The sequence below is a fragment of the Macadamia integrifolia genome, chromosome 12, assembly GCF_013358625.1.
Source record: "Macadamia integrifolia cultivar HAES 741 chromosome 12, SCU_Mint_v3, whole genome shotgun sequence".
Classification (NCBI taxonomy): Eukaryota; Viridiplantae; Streptophyta; class Magnoliopsida; order Proteales; family Proteaceae; genus Macadamia; species Macadamia integrifolia.
This window is the reverse complement of record NC_056568.1, coordinates 27,909,658-27,931,394: the sequence shown is the minus strand read 5'-3', so window position 1 is coordinate 27,931,394 and position 21,737 is coordinate 27,909,658. Positions and strand designations below refer to the sequence as shown.

General features: G+C 37.1%; 1 protein-coding gene across 1 annotated transcript; it reads left to right on the top strand.

The window, feature by feature from the left end:
- The first annotated feature begins 95 nt into the window (after positions 1-95).
- On the top strand, positions 96-21,232 carry LOC122057715 (protein pleiotropic regulatory locus 1). The gene is made up of 17 exons (XM_042619934.1): positions 96-370; positions 601-625; positions 2,772-2,883; positions 3,901-3,982; positions 4,103-4,171; positions 4,664-4,748; positions 7,072-7,164; positions 12,165-12,228; positions 12,349-12,434; positions 12,538-12,639; positions 12,801-12,884; positions 16,036-16,096; positions 16,176-16,242; positions 16,420-16,497; positions 20,238-20,302; positions 20,669-20,746; positions 20,833-21,232. Exons 1-17 carry the CDS (start codon positions 237-239, stop codon positions 21,003-21,005), a joined length of 1,458 nt encoding a protein of 485 aa, XP_042475868.1. The 5' UTR covers positions 96-236; the 3' UTR covers positions 21,006-21,232.
- Positions 21,233-21,737: the final 505 nt, after the last annotated feature.

Genomic DNA, 21,737 nt, shown 5'->3' with positions numbered 1-21,737 from the left:
GTGGGACCGATAAAACCTAGGTAATGGATGAATTGCCGATTACGCCGACTGGGACAGTGGGAGTAGAGTAGGAGGTTGCTCTCTTATAAGTTTATCCAACACCACCGGCGGATCGGATGGAAAAAGAACGATAGAGACTGAGGTTAGGAGGGCGACGCAGAAAGAGTGTCTGAAATTGAGTCGCAGCTAAGAGAGAGAGTGGGAGGGGAAGAGAGAGAGAGAGAGTACGAAGGGATATGCCAGGCCCAGCGTTAGATATGGAGCCAGTAGAGCCACAGTCTCTCAAGAAGCTAAGCTTCAAGTCCCTGAAAAGAGCTCTCGACCTCTTCTCTCCTGTCCATGGCCAATACGCGCCCTCTGATCCTGAAAGGTGCTGTTTCCTTCACTTCTCTTAATAATCTAAACGCATATCGTAGTCATATTTCTAGTCCCAGTTCACCGGACGCTTTCCTTGATTTGATTTTACGGGCTTGCTGCCCTAATTTCGTATTTGTTTCAGCATATGTTGTCTCCTCGATTGGTAGTTTTTAGTAATTAGTATAATTGATGTACTGATGTAATCTTTCACCCTTCTCTGCTGGTTTTTCTCATGTGTTCCAGCAAGAAGATACGGATCAGCTACAAGGTTAGTGATATTTTAAACAATTTATTCTGTCATTTCTTTCACTTAAATTAATTCAAAATAGCTTGTTCTGAAAATAATATAAATTAATTTTATTCTTCATTCCACAAAATGTGGATTGGACCTCCTGTTAACTCCAGGTGAAGAGGTACTTCACACTGAATCGCCCAAGTGAAGAATTGAAAATGCCATGCTTGAAAAATAGTGCAGGCTATGGATACCTAATCAGACTAAATGAGGGAAATATGTAAAACCTCTTGAAATGATAGCGATGAATGAAGAAGAGAGAGACGAATGTTGTTGAGAATATGTTCTGTTGTTGTCACTTTTCAGAGCCTGGTTATTTCACACAATAAATTGATTGGTCCAACACCATTACCACAAACAGCTTGTGTAGGATTAGAGACACATCCATTTTGGTTGTCAAGGGAGTCTTGAGTATGATATTGATGTGATGGAGGATGAGTTTCAATTGGATTCAGACCTGCAGATGGGATTTGGATGTGATATTGAGGGACATAACAGTACAACTGTATGAGGTTGTATGATTGAGATCAATTGAACGTGCTAAAGGCTTATACACTATGGATAGAAATATAACTAATTCCAACTTGTTGAACAGGGAAAGCTAGTAAAAAAAGATAGGTGACTTAGGGAGTCAATTGAAAAGGGTAGTGATTAATGAGGGTTATGTGGGAACCTCATCCACAAAAGCTCAACTATGATTTCCAATAAAAGCAATAGAATAGAATCTTTAAAGATCAAAGCGATGGACTTGCCAGCAAAGACTGCTGAAGTGATGGGAGTTTTTTTTTTCTGTTGGTTTTTAATTTATTAGTGAAAGAAGTTATTTGAAAAGAAGGGGAAGAAGGCACCCTCGGTTGAATAGGTTATGTAAGAAATAGGAGATAGAGTTTGAGTTAGTTTGGATTTTACATCCAGTTAGGAGTCTTTTTTGTTTCTTCTCTTTATATGCTTGTAACCAACTCAGTTGGGCCTCCACCAATTTGGTATCAAGGTCGTAACTCATCCATCTTTTTTCCCCCATCAATTTCTCTCTTCCCCTTAAGGTATGGCCATCCTTCTCTCTCCATGTTGTTCCAAACTACTACATCTTCTTCCTCATCTCCTAAATCCTAGAATCCCATTCCCCAAACCTTACCTTGGTATGAGATACTTTCAGTTCCTCTTGGGTTTCTGCCAGTGAAGAAGAAAAAACTAAGAGTTTCTCTGTTGAAAGGTGGGAAGTCAAATCTATAGTACCTGGTTAACATTATCACTAGCTGCATTTCAAATCCTAGAAAATTCACTCGCCAAAACACTTCACTGTTGTGAGATTGAACCAGTGTTTGTTGCTAGTTCTTCATCGCACCACCAAATGCAGTCGCAGCCTTGCAGGTTCCTTGACCATCCTTCTTTACCAATTAGAGTCGAAGGGTCCATGGGTGTCAACTCTCCACCTGAAATTATAGATTCATCGAAGAACTTTTGAGGGAGTGAGAGTTCTCACTCCCGTAACTTGCTGGTTTTCCACTTTGCACACAGTCGCAAGGTTGAAGGAGATACCCTTTTTCCCCCTTCCCACAATTCCTCTTGCCTTCTATTTTATTCTTTGAATTTTCCCTATTGCCCCTCCCCTCTTATTTAGTTCTATGCTAACTACAAGCAATGCGTGGACCTCAGGTTTGCACAATTGAGACATGATAGCATGATAGTTGAGGAGTATGTAGCCAAGTTTTACTATTTAGTCACTCGATCTGATTTTGAGTGGGATGAGGAGGTAAGGGTGTCAATCGGTCGGGCCTAGCTGGGCTTGACCAATTTTAAGGGTTGGACTGTGACTGCCTTGGCTAATCGGATTTATCTTGGGCGGGCATGGTATGGCTATCATTCGGTCGGTTGGATTTTGGGCTATAATCGGGCCTTAGCCGGGCCACAGACCTATTTAACATTCAACGGGCTTTAACTGGGCTCTATTGCACCCTCGCCTTGGAAAAAAAATCCCTAGTACCGTATAATTCATTACAATTCTTTTGGGGGTTGCAGGTAGTACTAGCTCTATCATACTTTTTTTTTTTTTTTTCAAACTGTTTCTTTCTTTTAATGACAACAGCATATACTTCTGACTGTATGCATGGTTCAATGAAAGATGCATGCTGAATATGGAGCGGTCAGAACCTTGCCAAGCCAGTCGGCTAGTCAAGTTAGTTCAACTCGACAAGATCAAGCTTCTGGAACTTCTGAAATACTGGCTCTTCCAGGTACTGGCTCATCTGTGTGTTTGTGTGTGTGTGTGTGTGGGTAATGATAGATTGTGTTGATATTGAAGAGAATAGGCAAACCCCATATGAGAATGACTGGCAACAATATGAGACATCCTCCATCGCCCCCTCCTGGCTGGCTTTGTGTCATTGCCTATTTGCCTCTTCTTTTTCTATTACTTTTACAACCCATTATTTACACTTGTGTACATTTGACCCGCCCAGGGAGCTTCATGCACTAGGACGCTTTTTTTTTATTTACACTTGCGAAAGTTCTATTAATGATGGCAATGTAATTATGAGTTCCTACAACTATCATCTTAGGTTTAACTTAAAGAATTTAATGAATATCAAATGTCAACTGTATATAATTTTCTTTTCTGTCCTTGTTTCACGGACCACGACCTTTTCTTTACCATTTTTCCGTATGAAACTAGAAAGGAGTTACAAAATAAAATCAATGTATGAGCCCATTGTTTCAACAATTAGAAAGAACCTGAAATTAACCTCCAATTGAGGCATGTAGGTATATCTAGTTCTTATTAAATTAAGATTTAGAGTTCTACCATGCAAAATTCCCCTTTATTATTGGTTAAAATCAATTGTTAAATGGGCATTTTTATGAAAATAGTTATGAAACTTTTGAAATTAGTTTGGCAGTTACTCATTTTCTTTAACTATTTTCGAAGGATACTTATGTTCTTTTAACAGAGATTAGACCTGAGGAATCTTAGTGGAACAACGGGTAATTCAGTGGATTAAAAAAAAATATATATATATATATATTTTTTTTTTTTAAATTTTAAAGTTATAGTTTTGTAATTGGCATAGATTTTTTGAGCTGACCTTGGAACTGCAAAGAAAAAACATAGGATGTGCCATTTACCACTTTAATAGTATTGTTTTCTTAAACTTCTTAAGAATACATTAATGAGAGGAGGTAGTGTACTGTCATTTTTTGTCAGGAAGTGTGCATAAAATATTCATTATTTTGTTGATTATTATTGTTCTATGCAGGAACTGAGGATTCTAAAGATATGCAGAAAGGAGGTGATAAAAATGCTTTAGTTGTTGGTCCATCTGTGCAACCAATAAAACTGTATGTCTGTTCTCCTTTGCAGCTGTAGTTTGTGTATTCATATTCAAATTTTATTACATCTCTTTACATATGTAAGCATTTATAAGTTGAATGATTACTTATGAGTTTTATGTTTTCCAGAAATGATGCAAGTATTTCAGATAAAAGCGTGGCTGGAGCGCTTGGTTCTTTTCCTGGTTCATCTGAAAGGTGTTTGCCAAATTTTTTTCTTCACTCTTTGGTGTCACGATTTTCATGCATAAAAATTCTGTTAATATTCTACCATCTACTCATTTTTCCCTGTCTTGAGGGATTGTTGTGTTAGTAGGGCTTTATGTTGGCAGGTTATTTAGTCACTCATTCTTTTAGCTTCTTGCCAAGTAGCCACCTGCATGGATATTTCGTTACTTTTGTTAGATTACTTGCTAGAGGGCCACTTGCCTTGTGGCATGTACTAATCTTTTAGGTCTAGTCCTTTGTACAAGTATGTCTGATTCAACACCTTTTTGTACTTGCACATAGGCAGCAGTTTTTCTGATAGTTCACATACAGAGACTCTCCTAAGCTTTTCACATTCTGGTTTTACTGGATTCTACTAGGCATTTTGACATTTGATTGCATCATCTTATTGCTATTTTAACCCAATTCACTCCGTGAAGATATGCTTGTTAACCATGACTCTTGATTTGTTGTCTCCCCTAGAAATTCATCAACTTCTGCTCTAATGGAAAGGATTCCCAGCAAATGGCCACGTCCTGTATGGCATGCTCCATGGAGGAACTACAGGGTATTTTTTCTTTTTTGCTCCTTTTTCTTTGATGGTATATTACTTTTAATTCATCATGTCATTGACAAAAAGCAAGGTATGAAGGTATTGTGTCAGAATTGTAATACATAATGTTTTATTATCAAACTATTATTATTTCACACACACTTGCTTCCCTTTTTCCGTTTTTTTGTGACATTTGCTACAATCTTTTTTATGTATAGAACTTTTTATTTTCTCCTACCACATTTTGTATAAACTCATTTTAAATCAATAAGTTTTATGTATTTTGTAAGACTGAATAAAAGCATCCATGCTTTATGTGGCTGTCAAGAACCACACCATACATAAAATTACTGCATCTGAGATGAGGATGTTGGAATGAATGTGTAGGATGTAGCAATGTTATTGGAGGGGGGGGGGTGTTAAAAAACAAGAGTAGAAACCAACACACCTGTAGGAATTAAGGTCACACCACTAAGTCACAGGATGGGGAGAGTTGGCTGCATCGGTTGGTCGTGCAGTGTAGATCAATGACTGCTCTAGTGAAGAGTTATCAGGTGGATGCCTAATGGCTATCTAATCACCCAAGCTGAGAATCAATATCCAAGAAAGATCTAGGACAGCAAGTCCTCAATAACCTCCAAAAGAGCAATATCAACAACCTCATCAGGGATCATCCAATGAGGACCAAAGTCTAGTTGATTTGAGTAGTCATGATTAGGAATATCCCAATCAAATTGGGGGCCAATCCAAGGGTCAGATTCGGAGTAATCAACAGGTCATTGAAATAGCAACTTGCTGGAATACTGTATTCAGATTTAGCAACTTCAGTGAAACAGCAACCAGAACAAATAATAGCAAGTAAATCCAAAATAGAAGAAAGTTGAAAACAGAAATTCAGAATTAGGGATTACAGAGATTAGCAACTGTAACAAAGATTAGTTACTGAGAAATAGAGAGAATAGAAACAAAGATTTAGTAACTAAATAGTACTGAATTAGCAACAGGGAAAACAAAATCACGGAAGGAAATTAGCAACCTAAGGAACCAAAGTAGGAACTAAGGTTGGAATTAGAAGCTGCTAGCATGGAAACAGCAATCACAACAACATATGCTGCCGCAGGACATTGGAAGTGGGCAGTGTACTGCCAACAACATGTGGAGTCAATCTGATGGCTGGAGGCTGTTTCAGCAATAGAGCCTGTCCTAAAACTTGAGAGAAGAAGAAGATGAAGAAGATAGAAAATAAAAGGATAGAAAAAGAGATGTTCTAGGCCTCCCACCTAGAGCTTGACTAGCATCTCACCAGTCTACTTGGCTTTCTCACTAAGCTACCTTGCCATTCCACCAAGGTTGCCATTGCATGTCACAGCATCTCACAGAGAAGAGCTATAGTTTTTATCAAAATTGTTGGGGTAGTATGATCCCCATACTCTATTTATAACTTTGCAACATCACAAGAAAATAGTAACTCTTCATGCACAAGCAAGAGAGTTCTAAAGAAATTAAAATAGAAAGCTGTAAACTATTACAAATTAGAAACTAACTACTAAATCTTATATAGGATCTAAATCCCTAATATTTGGGCTTTTAGAATTGGTCCATTACAATAGAAAACCAAAGATACCAAGCCCATGGCCATATAACCCATTGGATACTCAATATTAAACATTTTAGTCCATTCTTGGTCCAATTTGATGGCTTGCTTTGTTGCTTGCCTTCTTGTTCGTTTGACCTGCATCAATGCCTTAAAAGAACCATGGGACGGCCTAAAAGGATGTCAGTTCTCAGAAAAATCTTAGAAATTGTGATTTAATGGAAAATATGGCCCTGGATCTTAGATATATTCCAGTTTGCACTGAAGTGATGGTATAGGATTTCAGTTTCATGTTTTCCAGTAAAGCGTTTCGATACCATCTAATCAACCGGCATATAAAGGACACCCATAAGGTCACTGCCACGCCGTACCTTTTAGCTATCTTTCACCTTTTATAAACTACTGGGTCGTTTGAGAAATTTATTTTGGGGTGTAATGTATCACACATTCACAGTAAGTTTATTGGATACTGGAAGCTAACTGCTGTTATTTTGGTAACTTATTATGTGTGACACTGTTTGGACAAATTAACGTAACGAATGATGTTCTCGTACCAATTTCATCTCTGTGCTGTTGGTTTAGTACGGTGGCTCAACATTATCATTGTAACAAGTCATGAATACATCTCCCCTCTCCCCTTGTTGATCTCCACAGACTGAATGGCTGATATTCTTTATAACTTGATTGGTTTAATCTTGCTCTCCAATGTTCATATTCCTAACACCATTCCTTCAACTTTTGTAGGTCATTAGTGGCCATTTGGGATGGGTCAGATCCATTGCATTTGATCCTAGCAATACGTGGTTTTGTACCGGTTCTGCTGACCGTACAATAAAGGTTTGAATCATTAAGTTTTTTACTGTTCAAGAATTAGTAGCAAATTTTTTCCTTTGTTGCTTCTGACACGAAGTTTAGCTATTTGATTCTCTGACAGATATTTTGTCTTGTTTCATTGGGTGATACAAAATCAGTGCTTCCAGTGATGGGGAATATATTATGTTTTGGGGTTTCAAAGGAATTGGGTGGAAGGTCTAAATAATATGAACGGATAGAAGTTCTGATGAAGTTTATGTAAATTACAACACTTTCTTCTGGATGTGAAACATAGACTAGGACTAGGCATAGGTCAACCTTGTCAGATACTGAATAGGCTAGGCAATAAATAGGGTTCAAGGAAAGGGAAAAATAAACAAGAAATAATATGAATCAAGGGATGAGTAGGAACATGTAAATAAAAGAGAATAATGGCAGGTGATGAAAATTAAAGAAGATAATACAAAGAAAAAATTGCGATTTAAAAATTTTTTATTTTCAGGGGGGCTGAGTAAAGAGAATAGTTAATTGTCAAGGGATAAAAAGGAGATGTATGGAGCCTAAGAATAAGCGAAAATAGCCATACATATGAGAAAAATGCAGAAGTATTTCAATCTTCTATAATAATTCACGTAGGGAAATAAATTTTCAGGGTGGCAATGTTTCCAGGTGGAGCAGGATGGGCTGCCTGAGTTAGGCCATGTGAAGGACTGATTCGGATTGGCCACAAGTTTCATGACCCATCCCAGTTTTATGCTTTAATCCATTGAATCTTTTCTATTTTATTTCAGATGTTCAACTGTTTTCAAAACATTCACTTTTCATATTCTTCAGTTCTGCTTCTGCCATGTCTATTTTGGCTCAAGCAAAAACATGGATGGGGTAAACTGGGGCCTACTTGTCCACTTTGGTGCCTGGTAAGCTACCCTGTGGGGGTTATGGATGGCTGTCCTGCCAACCCTCAACCTTTAAATAGTACATTTTTTGTTAAAGCAAATAAAAAAAGAAAAAGAAAGTCTTCAGAAATTTGAAACTCTACTTACTATTACCACCTTTGCTTGAAAAGCCTCAAGAACAACTTGTTCAATCCCATCGATCCATGCAACTATGGTTCAGCAGCAAAATCGATTCATATTAAAAAAAATGTACGAGGAAGAAACTATATACCTGTTCTATTTATTCACCAAAAAAAATGTATACCTGATTACCTGAATGCCCCTTAATACTCCAAAAGGGCATACCTCGTGCACAAGGCTCCCACCACTGCGGGGTCTGGGGAGGGTCATAATGTTCACAGCATAGTTGTCAAGGCGTCCAGGCGGTTTGCCTGGGGCCTAGGCGACAGCCGCCTTGTTGCACTGCATGTTGCCTTCTGTTTCGGCACTTATTTATGCCAAATATCATTCAAGTAAATGAACATTTACTTAAGATATTATTCATAAATAAGCAAATACCCCCTATTTGAATCCAATAAAAATAGTTTAAAAATCAAATTCCAAAAGGATAAAAAGTCAACCCCCCAGTCCAAGAACAAAAACTGGATTTTGGTTATATGGACAATTTTCAACTTTTAAATGCTAGGGTTTTTCTCAATTATGAAAATTTTATAAATTCTATCATGTTAAAACATTGCTAAAAACCAAAAGTCCGGTAAAAAAATATTTTGTTTTGATATTCATAAAATTATTTTCATTCAGGCGATTTTAACAGTATTCGCGCACTTAAAAATAAGTTTGACTGAAGCATTACTTTGTCATTGCAACTCAGATTTAAGTAATCTTAGACTTGTTAGAAAGCTGGTTTTATATTATAACTAATACAAAAAGTTTCATGTAAAAATAAAATCATTTGACCAGTCAAACTTATTATAGAATTAGAGCATTTTTCTAAATGTTGATTTTTTATAACTTAATATGACTTAATGTTAATTTTTTATGATTTGATGTGGCTAAATGTTGATTTTTAATGACTTGATGTGGCTTAATCTTGATTTTTTATGATACAAGGTATATATAACTTACTAAATAATGTTAGAAAATTGAAAAAATAAAAAATAACACTTGTTCGCCTAGTTCGCCTTAAGGCGAGCGCCTTCTCGCCTAAGCACTTAGACAACCCTCCACCGCCTTGGTTCGCCTTGGCACCGTGACAACTATGGTTCACAGCCTTACACCTGCTTCGAGGAGAGACTGTTTCCCAACTCGGAACCGCGATCACCTTATCCCTTAATACTTCTTTGATCACTATTTTGAGAAATAAAGTGAGAAGAACTTTGAAAAATCAAACATGGTGCTGGAGAAAGCACTAAGACCAAAACTAACTCATAGCAACTTTGAAAGCCCAAAGAGGAAAAACCTAATTCAATCTGCAACAAGTCCATGCTGCCCAAAAATTGATGTGATAAGCATCAAGGTCCAAGAACTCGTTTCGTTTTGGACATCGAAATTTTGTTGACACTGTACTTTTTCTTCATGTTTTTCACTTGGCCATGTTGGGGGCTAATGGCTGAAGTGGCTGAAATTAGTAAAATGAGCGAAAGAAATTGACTGAGATGGCCGAAATTTCAGCGAAATAGAACATTTTTTTTTTTTTTCCGAAACGAGCAAAATTTCAAAAAAAAATTGAATGAAATGACCGAAATGATGTACTTTTGTGTTCCGTATGCCATTTTATTTCGGTTTAAAAAAAAAAAAAAAAAAAAACTGAAATATCCGAGATTTCTGCGAGATATCATCGAGTTTTCGAACCATGATAAGCATACCCTTTTATATGAAAAGAGCAACCCAGTGTACGAGGCTCCCACTACTGCAGGGTCTGGGAGGGGCAAATGTACGCAGCCTTACCCCCTACTTCGCAGGAGAGGCTGTTTCTAAATTTTGAACCTATGACCAACATGTTGCAATAGTGCAACTTAACCGTTGTGCCACATTCTCGCCCACTAACCAAAATAAAAAGGCAGAAGAGATTCAATGCATTTACCAATTCAGATATCAATCATTAATTGACTAGCTTTTCAATGTGGGATGGACATAGGGACATATCAGTGATCCTATATGGGCCCTAGAGCCCAAAACCATTTGTGGTTAATGAAATTTGAGGGTTAGCAGGTCAATATGGGTTCAATTCCATGTCTGTAGCTTGCATGCAGACTTTCAGAGAGAAGCAAGCTGGCCTCTTTCATTTAGCAATTTTAGGAACATGAGAAAAGAGAGAACAGTGAAATTTAGTTGTGCAGATAAAAAGTAATCTTCACGAAAGGAATGGCTATATTGAACATAGGGGTGTCAATTGGTTGGTTCGGTCTGGTTTTGGTTGGGTTGAATCGGTTTCGGTGTGAGAATGTGTTATTTTGAAACCAAACCATTAAGGAAGATTTGGTTTTGATCTGGTTTGGATTTGGTTCGATGCCGGTTTATACTTATCAGGTTTGTGTTGGTTTGGACTTTGGATTGGTTCCAGACCGGAATCAATCCATTACCAGCCTGATATTAAACCGACCCTCCATTTGCCTTTTCGAATGGGTTAGGCTGAACTCCCTTCCTCTGTTTTTCAAGTGGTTTGTATGGGCTGGGCTCCCTTACTACTTTTGCCTTTTCAAATGTGCTACATTATATTGCATTAGAATCATTCTTTTCATTAGGAAAAACAGTATTTTCAACCTTCATCAATGAGGCTTTGGAGCAGAATTGTTCCTTGAAGAAGCCTGCTTATCAGAAAGAACCCACGGGTCATCGTCATACTGTCATAGTGTAAAAACATCGTTAACTATTTACAATGAAATATATCGGCTCACAAGAAGAGTTGCTGCTATTCTTCCAATAGTCATATCTCTGCAAGTGCCTTAATAACTTTAGAATTTCTGATCCATTTCACAACACACAATAGAATTTCTGATGCATCTCTTCGGGTTTGATGGGAAGAAAAAGATCCAGTCCATCCTCTCTTCAGAGTTGACTTTCAGACTTCAGGCAGGGCTTGTCTTCTCTCCTCTCTTCTCTTCTCTGCTTGGACATTGAAAAGATGAAACTTGAAACTTGACTTTGATTTGAAGGAGAGGAAGGCATAAGCATTCCACCTATTTCAGAATCGAGAAGGAAGGAGATTCACGAAGATTAGCTTAGGGATTTAGTCCTTAATGCAGTACCGCCTTACGCTTGCTTCTTAGCTGATTAGTGATTAGGGTTAGACAGTTAAGGAGATTTTATAGTAGGGTACAAATTCGGTTTTAACTTGATCGGTTTCAGGTACGGGTTGGCTTGGTCTTATGAGTGAGGCTTGTCAGTTTAGCTCGAACCAAGCCGAAACCAAATTGTTATAAAAGCTTTGATCTGAAGCCAACCCATTAAGCTCTCGGTTCAGTTTGGGGTAGTTTGGTTCGTTCCGGTCTGGTTTCACCAGTTCGTCCACTTTTTGACACCCCTAATTGAACTTGTACAGGTGTAGAATCTATAAGGCTGAAAATAGAGGAGAGAAAATATTTAGTATGCAATGTGCCTTCGTAGAATAGGTAGACAAGGATTCTGTTGGTTTGGAGTGGCTCCAGTATTTTTAAAGTTGAGAACCACTGAATACTATATCATTGGATCTGTTGAGACTAGAAAGAGACTTGCGGGGAGGAAATCTGTTATTCAGTTAGTTTCTGGTCGGGCTAAAATCATGTTTAGTAAACAGAAATGCCATAAAATGCTCTCCTTATAAGTTTCCATTACATAATTGTTGTTTTTTTTTTTTTTATTAAAATAGGTGACCCTATAACATTTTACTAATATCTTACCAGGATGGATATACTGTTATGGACTGTGATCTACGATGATGAGAAACAAATGTCTCCATCTGAAAGAATCGTACTTCAAACAGCATGGGGACAGTATCTCTGTTGTGAGATAAACAGTTTTCATGATCTTCAAAATTGTTTATGCTTTTATTTGTGCCTTTATCTTTTGGAGGTATACTGTTTAATGATGTGCTGAGAGAAATTTCTGATAAGCTGACATTTTTTTTTCCTTTTGGGATGCTTTGAGAAGATATGGGATGTAGCAAGTGGAAGGCTAAAGCTCACATTAACAGGACACATTGAACAGATACGTGGTTAGTTCCTTTGTAGTAATTGTTATGACATTGCTGTGTTGTCTAAACTTGATGTGCTCTTCTGTGGAAAAGCACTTCTGAATCAGGTATAACTGTGGTGGAAATTCTTTTCCTATGTAGGCCTTGCAGTGAGCAAAACTCATACTTACATGTTCTCTGCGGGTGATGACAAACAAGTAAAATGTTGGGATCTTGAGCAGAACAAGGTTGCTATTTCATTATCAAACTTTTATCCAGAACTCTAGGTTTCAATTCTCTAAATAAGCTTGCAAATTATTTAAATTTCGCATTATATTTTTCTCCATTCAGGTTATCCGGTCTTATCATGGACATCTAAGTGGTGTTTACTGCTTGGCTCTCCATCCCACCATTGACGTTTTGCTTACTGGAGGACGTGATTCAGTCTGTCGGGTATGAATATATTCCTGTGTCGTCTTAGCTCTTCATCATGCATCTGGAAGACATACAGAAAGTCATAGGCGCATTGTTGGTCCTACTGATTCATAATTTTGTTTAATTTCATATTTTGGAATTACTGTGTTTTAATGCAACTTAAACATTTCCCCTCTCAGGTATGGGATATTCGTAGTAAGATGCAGATTCACGCTCTCTCTGGACATGATAACACAGTTTGCTCAGTTTTTACTAGACCAACGGTATGCAGATTTGTTTAAGAAAATGATTATGGGATTTTGGTTGAGACTGCAACATACAGAAAGTCATAGGCGCTTTGTTGGTGTTGCCTTCCCCCCCCCCCTCGAACTAACTGCCTTGACACCTATGCATGCAAATTTGGATTTATGTTCCCTTTCACACTATTAACAGGTTCTAAAATGAGGGAAAGGAGAGTAGAGATTTCTACCATCTTAGATGCATTAAAAGTGAATGTTATTAATAAGTGATGAGCATGTTAAAGAGAGATGGAAAATCTATTTCTACATCTTAATAAATGAAAACAATATAGATAATAATGTGTTAGAAAGTTGTATAACCATCAAGAAATCACAAATATTATATAGGCTATACATGCATACACGAAAAAATAGGGTATCTGAGATTCTGAAGTAAAGGAAGCTTTAGAGAAGACGAGAATAGTTAAAGCAAGAGGTCCAAATGGTATTCTAGTAGAGATTTTGAAGATCGTAGGAATCTGTGGAATCTTGGCTAACTATGTTGTTTAATAGGATTATGAGCCCAAAAAAATGTCAAATGAATGGAGGGGAAGCATTGTGGTTCTGATTTAAAAAAAAAAAAAAAAAAAAAAAAAAAAAAAAGATATTCCAAGTTGTAATAACTATAGAGGAATAAAAATTATGAGTCATGCTATAAAATTATGGGAGAGTGGAACTGAAACCCACCTAAGACAAGAAACTGATATTTAGGATGATCATTTTTCGGTTTATGCCAGGAAGATCAACCATAGAAGCTATTTATTTGATTAGGAGATTAAAGGAAATATTTAGAGAATGTAAGATGGATCTCCAGATAGTCTTTATTGACTTAGAAAAACCTTACGATAGTTCTTAGAGAGTTAATTTGACTAGTATTAGAGAAGAAAAATGTTTCGGGTGTATATGTAGACTTAGTTGAAGATATGTATAATGGTGTAATGACTAGTGTAAGAAATATGGGGTGAGGGAGAGGGTTGTAAATTCCCAATTGCAATTATATTGTATCAAGGATCAGCTTTGAGCCCATATTTTTTCACTTTAATCCTAGATGAGTTGATTAGAGACATTCAAGATTAGATCCCTTGGTGCATGCTTCTTGCTGATGATATTGTTTTGGTGGATGGTACAAAAAACATAGATAAATGCAAAGTTGGAATTATGGAGATCAACCTTGGAATCAAAAGGTTTTAATATAAATAGAACAAAAATAGAGTGTATGTGATGTAGGGGTTTACCTAGAAAATAGGGGTTCCTACGATGGCTGTCCACGTGGACTATATTGAGTTCAATAGAGCTTAAGCTGGGGCTGGGAATAAGAATGGCAGCATAATAAAATGATGAACATGCAGGTCAAAGCCAGAAAGTAGTGCAACAATGAACAATAATAACCTTGAAGGAAGCATGCAAGTTAACTAGGTTTCAATTGGGTAATATGGGGAAGCGAACATGGTAGCACATCATCAGTTTTGAGTACAAGTTAAGTAAGTATTCTAGAGAATAGGTGCTGTACTTTCCTCAGTCTAATCAACCAATTAAAGAAAAAACAGCAAGAAATTTAATGTCAAAAAATCACCCAAAACAGTAGCAATAGGGTATTACAGATAAATCAGCAAAGGGAACAATGAATGAAGAAAGAGAAGAAACCAGAAAAGAGAGGGGAGGGGAAAATAAAAGGGAGGTTCGATCGGTACCTTGTATTCAGATTAATGGAGAAGAGAAGAAGAAGAGCTCACCAAGGGGAGAGGGAAGACTGCTTCACGTTGGGAGAGAGGGAAGAGAATCAGCACCTCAGGTTTTTCTTTTTTTTGGAGAGAGAGAGAGAGAGAGAGTCTTTTTTTTTTTGTCTTAAACTTTCCATGATCAAATCGTTGGCCCTTGGCCTTACACATATAGGAAAAAAAAAAAAAAATTCCTAATTGTAGTTCAATAATAAAAAAACTACTAACTTGAGAATAATAGATTCCTAATCTAACTCAAAGACTTGGGGGGAAAGTAAAAGGATTACTAAGCTTCCTAATCTAACCCAAAGACTTGGGGGATATGTAAAGAAAAACTACTAATTTAGAAAGACAATTAAAGTAATTAACTAATAGTCCAAATCACACCAACTCTCCATCCTCCTAATCTAGGCCAGCTATTCAAGGTGGGGCCCACGATTGGCTGTACAAATCAGAATAAAGGAGAGAGATGAGACTAGTGGCAGCCTTCTTTTCTTCCTTGCGGTATTCTTCTTATTCCTTGCAGCTGTCTTCCAGCCACAGTGAAACTGGCTAGTCTTTGTGGCGGCGCCTCTGGTACACTTGGATGTCCCCATCAATATGGTGTGTAACTTTTAGTAACGATAGAATTGAGAGGGAGGGGGTGAACATTGATGATGGGAGATATAGCAAAGTGAAGATTTTAGGTACCTAGGATCAATCATAAATAAGGAAGTAGAAATAGAGGATGATGTTACACAAAGAATTAGAATAGGGCGGATGAAGTAGATGGGTGCATCCAGAGTGTTGTGTGATCGATGCATTCCTTCTAAACTCAAAGAAAATTTTTATAGAACAATTATATGACCAGCCATGATATATGGAGTTGAATGTTGGACAATGAAGAAACAACATCTAAACAAACTTAGTGTAGTTGAAATGATAATGCTGAGATAGATGGTGGTAAAAATAGGGGAAAAAAAAACATTAGGAATGAACAAACTGGAGCTAATTTAGGAGTATTGCTTCGATACATGATAAGTTGCAAGAAAGTTGTTTGAGGTGGCATGGATATGTGCAATGGAGGCATTTGAATGCTCTAGTAAGGAAGGGTGATTTGATTCAGATTGAAAGGAGCTAAAAGAGCCAGGGGTAGGCCTAAAATGACTCTAGGAGGAGTGGTGAGGAAGGACATTCATAGCTTAGAACAGTAGCAAGTGTGGCTTTGAATAAATTCAGTTGGAAAAAAAGGATACATGTAGTCAACCCCGTTTAGTTATTTTGATGCTGAATTGAGTTGAGTTATTTGTTGGACATTAACAGTGAGAACTTACATTATATTACATTTATCTTTAGAATAAGAATGATAGGTATTTTTGTATGTAATGCACAATTTGACTTATTATGATCAAGCTTAGATATTCGTTTCTCTTTTTCAGGATCCACAAGTTGTAACTGGCTCCCATGACACTACCATTAAGTTTTGGGACCTTCGTTATGGTAATTGTCTGTTTTGTGGTCATTTTGATTTTCCATATAAGCTTTTTTCTTTATCTTATCTCTTAGTTTCTTCTTGTAGGAAAAACAATGGTAACTCTCACACACCATAAGAAGTCTGTTCGAGCAATGGCACAACATCCTAAAGAGTAAATACCTAAACATGTGATTGGTTACTTTCCATGTACCTTTTGTTTTGGTATGACAGTGCTACTAGATATCCTCTATATGCATATGTGTGCGTGTGTGTGTTATTCTGTTTTCTTTGTGGGGGGGGGGGTATTTTTGTTTCTTCCTGAATTGATGTCATCTTTTTTATATCTCAGGCATGCTTTTGCTTCTGCTTCAGCTGACAACATAAAGAAATTCAACCTTCCTAAAGGAGAGTTTTTGCACAACATGCTGTGAGTATTCAATAAGCTGATTATTTATGTATTTCCTCCTTTGGAAATTCTAGATGTACGTTTTTCTCTGGTGCCTAAACAATATTTTAAAATCTGAAGCATTTTCTAAATCCAATTTTATTAGGGATTGGAGGCTTATTTTTATTATATATATATGGAAGAATTATGTAAATGAAATGCTAAGTTTATTGAGCATGTATGTCATATGAGGAATAATTAGGCATTCTGGAATTGGCCTCTATTACTGAATGGTGTTGGTGAGTCCTTTCTTCTTCATACTGTAAAAGAGTAGATGTTTGTTTATAGCCCTCGATGTAAGATGTGCATGCTATTCCATATGGGGTTCAACTAGCTCAGCTCAGCTCAACTCACCTCGACTCAACTGAGCCTTATCCCAACTGAGGTTTGGCTACATGATTGCCGTTATGTCTAATTATAATTTGAATCTGCATCCATGTTGAACTTTTTGAGTTCCCTTGGAGTCATTCCCTTGCTTTTTCTGTTCTAAAGCGGAAAGTTGATGTGAGAATGACTTTGATAAACTCCGGATGCTAAACAATGGAACATAGAAAGTGTGTAACAAGTATTCAGTAGCGTGTCTGTCTTGAGGAGAAAATTTTTAGGTACAAAGTCAGATCAATGAATAAAATAGCAGTTCAAAAGATCTGTTGGCCAAAGTGATTGATCATTTCATTTGATTGTTGCTGGTCTAAACACACAGCATGTCTGATTCATAAACCAAACATTTCAAGGAAAGGAATAGAAAAAGACATGATACCTGGCCACCTTGATTATTGCATTTGTTCCAAGATTTGGAAGAAGGTTCGATCTTTCATAGTGAGGGGAAAATCTAGGTGCTATTGCCTCAGTTGATCCAGGTGATGTATCTGAGGCGCAAGGTGAAGCAAGCTTGCGCCTTGCACTAGTTCCAGGCACAGGTATTCAATCTGGAAATGTGCTTTATTGCTTCTTTTGCGCCTCGCTGTGTTGAGAAAAGCACAAATGGCGATTGTGTGAGTGAAACTATGCAATTATACTCTCTTGGTAGGGGTAATGTGGTATGATATTTAAATTGGAATATAAGACTAAATAGCCAAAACATATAATAACAGAATACAAAGAGTATATATAGGCTTTTGTTTATTGAGTTGTCTTAGTATTACAGATTTTGCATTAAGTTTCTTGTAGACATTTTGTTGTAGATTTTTAGTCTTGGTTTCTTATTTGTGCTACGAACATCGCCATTATTATGTAATGGGCAAATTTAAATTTGACAAATTGTTATGCATGCTTTTGATTTTACTATTTCAACAAAGTTTAACTTATTTTTCCATATTTTTCTAGGACTTTATTTTGACAAAATAAAGCTTTTCTTCAGTTGGGCATGTGCCTTTCCTCAGGAAATTTGGACGCTTACGTGGCTTGTTTGTACTTTCCCCCTATGACACCTATGACAATACTTACACTAGGTTGTTGGGTGATTGATAGGGATGATTCTGTTGAAATACTTGCATTCTCACTCTCAGACTCTCAGTGATGTCTAGAATATCATTGGCTTGCGTACAAGAATATCGTTGTGACTAAATAACCTTTTATGGAATGATTTATACATGTCTATCCGTTACTGAGTTACAGTTATAGATTATAAACAAAGTCTTTCCTGGTTCCATGTCTTGGATGAGTGTGTAGATGAATCGGTTCTACTTGTGAAGCATCTGTTGAGCTCTAGAACTCATTATTCAATAGTAATGACAGATTATGTTGGTCTCATAGTTTTTAAGGCGGTAAGGCAATGGAGGCGTTTGAGGGTCTTTCGGAGTGCCTTAGCTATAAGGCGAGCATAAAGCGTCGCCTTATTGACTAAAGCGTTCCTGTGTAATTTTTTTATAAAACCAATCTATTTGGCTCAAAACTTAGTTGAATCCTATTACTCATATGTAAAATAAATATTAAAGGTTCATATTCATACCAATGTAAGATATTCATCAAGAAAACAAATCAATAAAATGAATAAACTAAGTTCATCTTCATTAATCATCGATCATTAATCATATTAACATATAATATAAATATATAAATATATAAATATGAAACAAAATTATAAATATAAAGAAAAGAAGACAAAAAATACAAGTATTTATAATACTTACCTCTATGAAGCCAAAATGAGTGCCTAAGCCCTAAGGTCATCCACTATATTTTTACTCCTCTCAAAGAAGAATGAAGCTCACCACTGCCGGAGCAAAATGATCGTCTGGATCAGTGATTCTTCCTTGTTCCTTGATTCCTTCTCAAAGCCCTTTCTTAAAACCCTTGACAAAATCCAAACCTTGTTTTTGAATCGTGTTTTTGTTTTGTTTGTTTTGGTTATTTTTGGTGTAGTAAAACTAATCCCATACATCTCAAGTGTTAACAAAACCATACACCTACCAATAAAAAATCTATATTTGGAATCTTCATCAAGTAATTTTAAAATGTGTTAAAAAAAAAAAAAAAAGTAAGGCACCACTTCACGTAAGGTGGAGCACTGCCTTACCATCTCTAGACCGCATCAGCGCCAAGGCGCTGGTAAGGCGACACCTTAGCAGCGCCTTAAAAACTATGGTTGGTCTGATTATGGTTGAAGGTGATTCACTCATTTCTTTTCGGTATCCATCTGCCAGATTACTTGGTACTTCAACCTCGGTTTTCCATTGGTTCTGCTTCTCTTATCTGCAATACGGCTCTATTTCTTTTTCATTGACAATAATTGATGTTCATGGAAAGTGAAACTTTTGGTTGGTCATCTTCCTAAACGATGCAAGTACCTTGCTTATTCATGCTCCCAGCCACTACCGGATAACAATCCGGTTATTTTAATGGTGTCCTTTCCCATGGTTTCTGCATCTCTTATCTGCAATGCAGTTCTTTTTCTTTTTCATCCACAATAATTGATGTTCATGGAAGGTGAAAGTTTATTTGGTCATCTTCCTAAACCATGGAAGCACCTTGCTGATTCATACTCCTGGTAGGCCAAATCTGGATAACAAAACAGTAATCTTAATGGTATCTGTTGAGGCATAGGATTGGTTGCCATTGGTTATTTCCTTCCGTTTTGTTTGGGTAGGGAAGTTGGTTAGTAGCTAGCTGGTTAGTGGGTGAAGATGGATTCAATCTAGGTCTGTCATATCAGCTCTGAATCTTTAGTTACCAAATAAGCTGGCATATTGGATATGCCTTCACAATGGCTCATTATGGAGCTTGAACACGTGCCTGTAAGGGTAATGATCTAGATGGGCTTTGATTGCACCATCAAATTTTAATCTGACCGACATTGATGAGTAAATAGTTTCACATGAAGCTGCCATTGGTCATTACCCATTGAAATGTCTGTCAGCCGTATACAATTTGAGCCTAGGAATACAGGGCAATTATTTTTGCTGATCATCTAGCGTGGAACTTCAATGCAATCATGTAAGACTAAATTGTGCCGATGAGCTACACTCCTTTGTTCTTGTTTCCTCCCCTTACATTTGTTGTATGAGTCCACTGCTCAAGTTTATATTTTTTGAAGTCTGATGTGAATTTAGGTTGTAAACTGATAGTTATCATTAGTTTCTCAATACTTTAATCATCTTTCTGTTAGTCAAGTCATAATTGACTTTACTTATTTGTGATGTGCATGAACCTTTATCTGTTTGAGAAAAGTGGCTTAAATTTTTCGCTTCAGATTCCGACTTGATTAATGTTTTCTTGGCCAGCTCCCAACAGAAAACAATCATAAACGCAATGGCGGTCAATGAAGAGGGTGTGATGGTAACGGGAGGTAACCTTGCCAACTTAATACCTTCTGAGCTCTTAAATTTAAGTTAACAAGGTCACAATTTACAAGATTGAGCCAACTAGCTATCTGGTATCTTGGTTTGGTATGTTTAATAGAGCTTATTTCATAGACAAAACAGAGATAAATTACTGGCTAAGTACAGAAGGACAACATATTATCCAATCTGTTACATGCACATTTTAGCATGATATGTCTCTTGTTACTAATTGGTGGTTGCCAAATTTAGCCCTGGATTGCTGTCTCTCATCTGTGTCACTAACTTTTTGCATTCCTTTTTAGGACTGTAGAATAATGTGAAACTTTGTTTTAGTTTTGTTCTTTATTTATTTATTATCATTATTACTGAAGGTGACAATGGGAGCTTGTGGTTCTGGGATTGGAAGAGTGGGCATAACTTTCAGCAGTCTCAAACCATTGTGCAGCCTGGTATGCATTTTGGTACTCAAGTGTCCTCTTTGTGGTCATTATTGTTGGTTGGAAAGGTTCTTACTGATGGATGCTTGTCTCTTCAGGGTCACTGGATAGTGAAGCTGGCATATATGCTCTCTCTTATGATTTAACTGGTTCAAGGCTAGTTACTTGTGAGGCAGATAAAACCATTAAGATGTGGAAAGAAGATGAGAATGCCACTCCGGAAACTCATCCACTCAACTTCAAGCCTCCTAAGGAATTCCGGCGATTCTAAGAAGTCCTCTGCCCTGCGTGTCTGATGCTATTCTAATATTGTTGTACATTTAATCTATTTCCATGCTCTTTCTAGATTACTTGGTACAGATGATCATGTAGAGTTGAAAAAATGGCTGTGAGGTCTGATGAATTCTGTATGGCCTAGAACTTACAGGCTCGAATATGTCTTGTTAAGATCTTGGCGATCGGATATTGTTATTTTGGGAAAAAGAAACCTAGAGGGCAGCATGGTCTATACACCAAGACACATAGAGGGGTGGGATGGATGCCTTGCCCCCATTAAAAATGGAAGTCCTCACTGCTGTTGATGTTTCCTTGTGCACTCCCATTGGTCCCCATGATGGTACAAGGCCACGGTACCTTTTAGGGTTTAGGAGAGTAGGGTTTTTACATGAGTAGATTTATAGGACTACTTGATGTAGATGTCCAAATCTGCATGTGGGGATGTTAATGTTAGAATTTTGTGGACATTTAGATCTTGAGGCCCTTTGCTTGTGTGTCAAGTTTCAGCCCTGTTAGAATTGGCTATTAAAGAATTAAGGATTATTTTACCAAAAAAAATATGTTCAGGATTAGGACCACGAATGGATGGTTAAATGTACAAGGGAAGATGCCAATATATGGGGGTTGCATGTTTGGAGAATTAATGACTAAGAGTGAAATTTGACTTGTGGGTCACTTAAGGCCATTCAGTGGTTATCCTCTGATAGGAATTTAAGTCATCATTCCA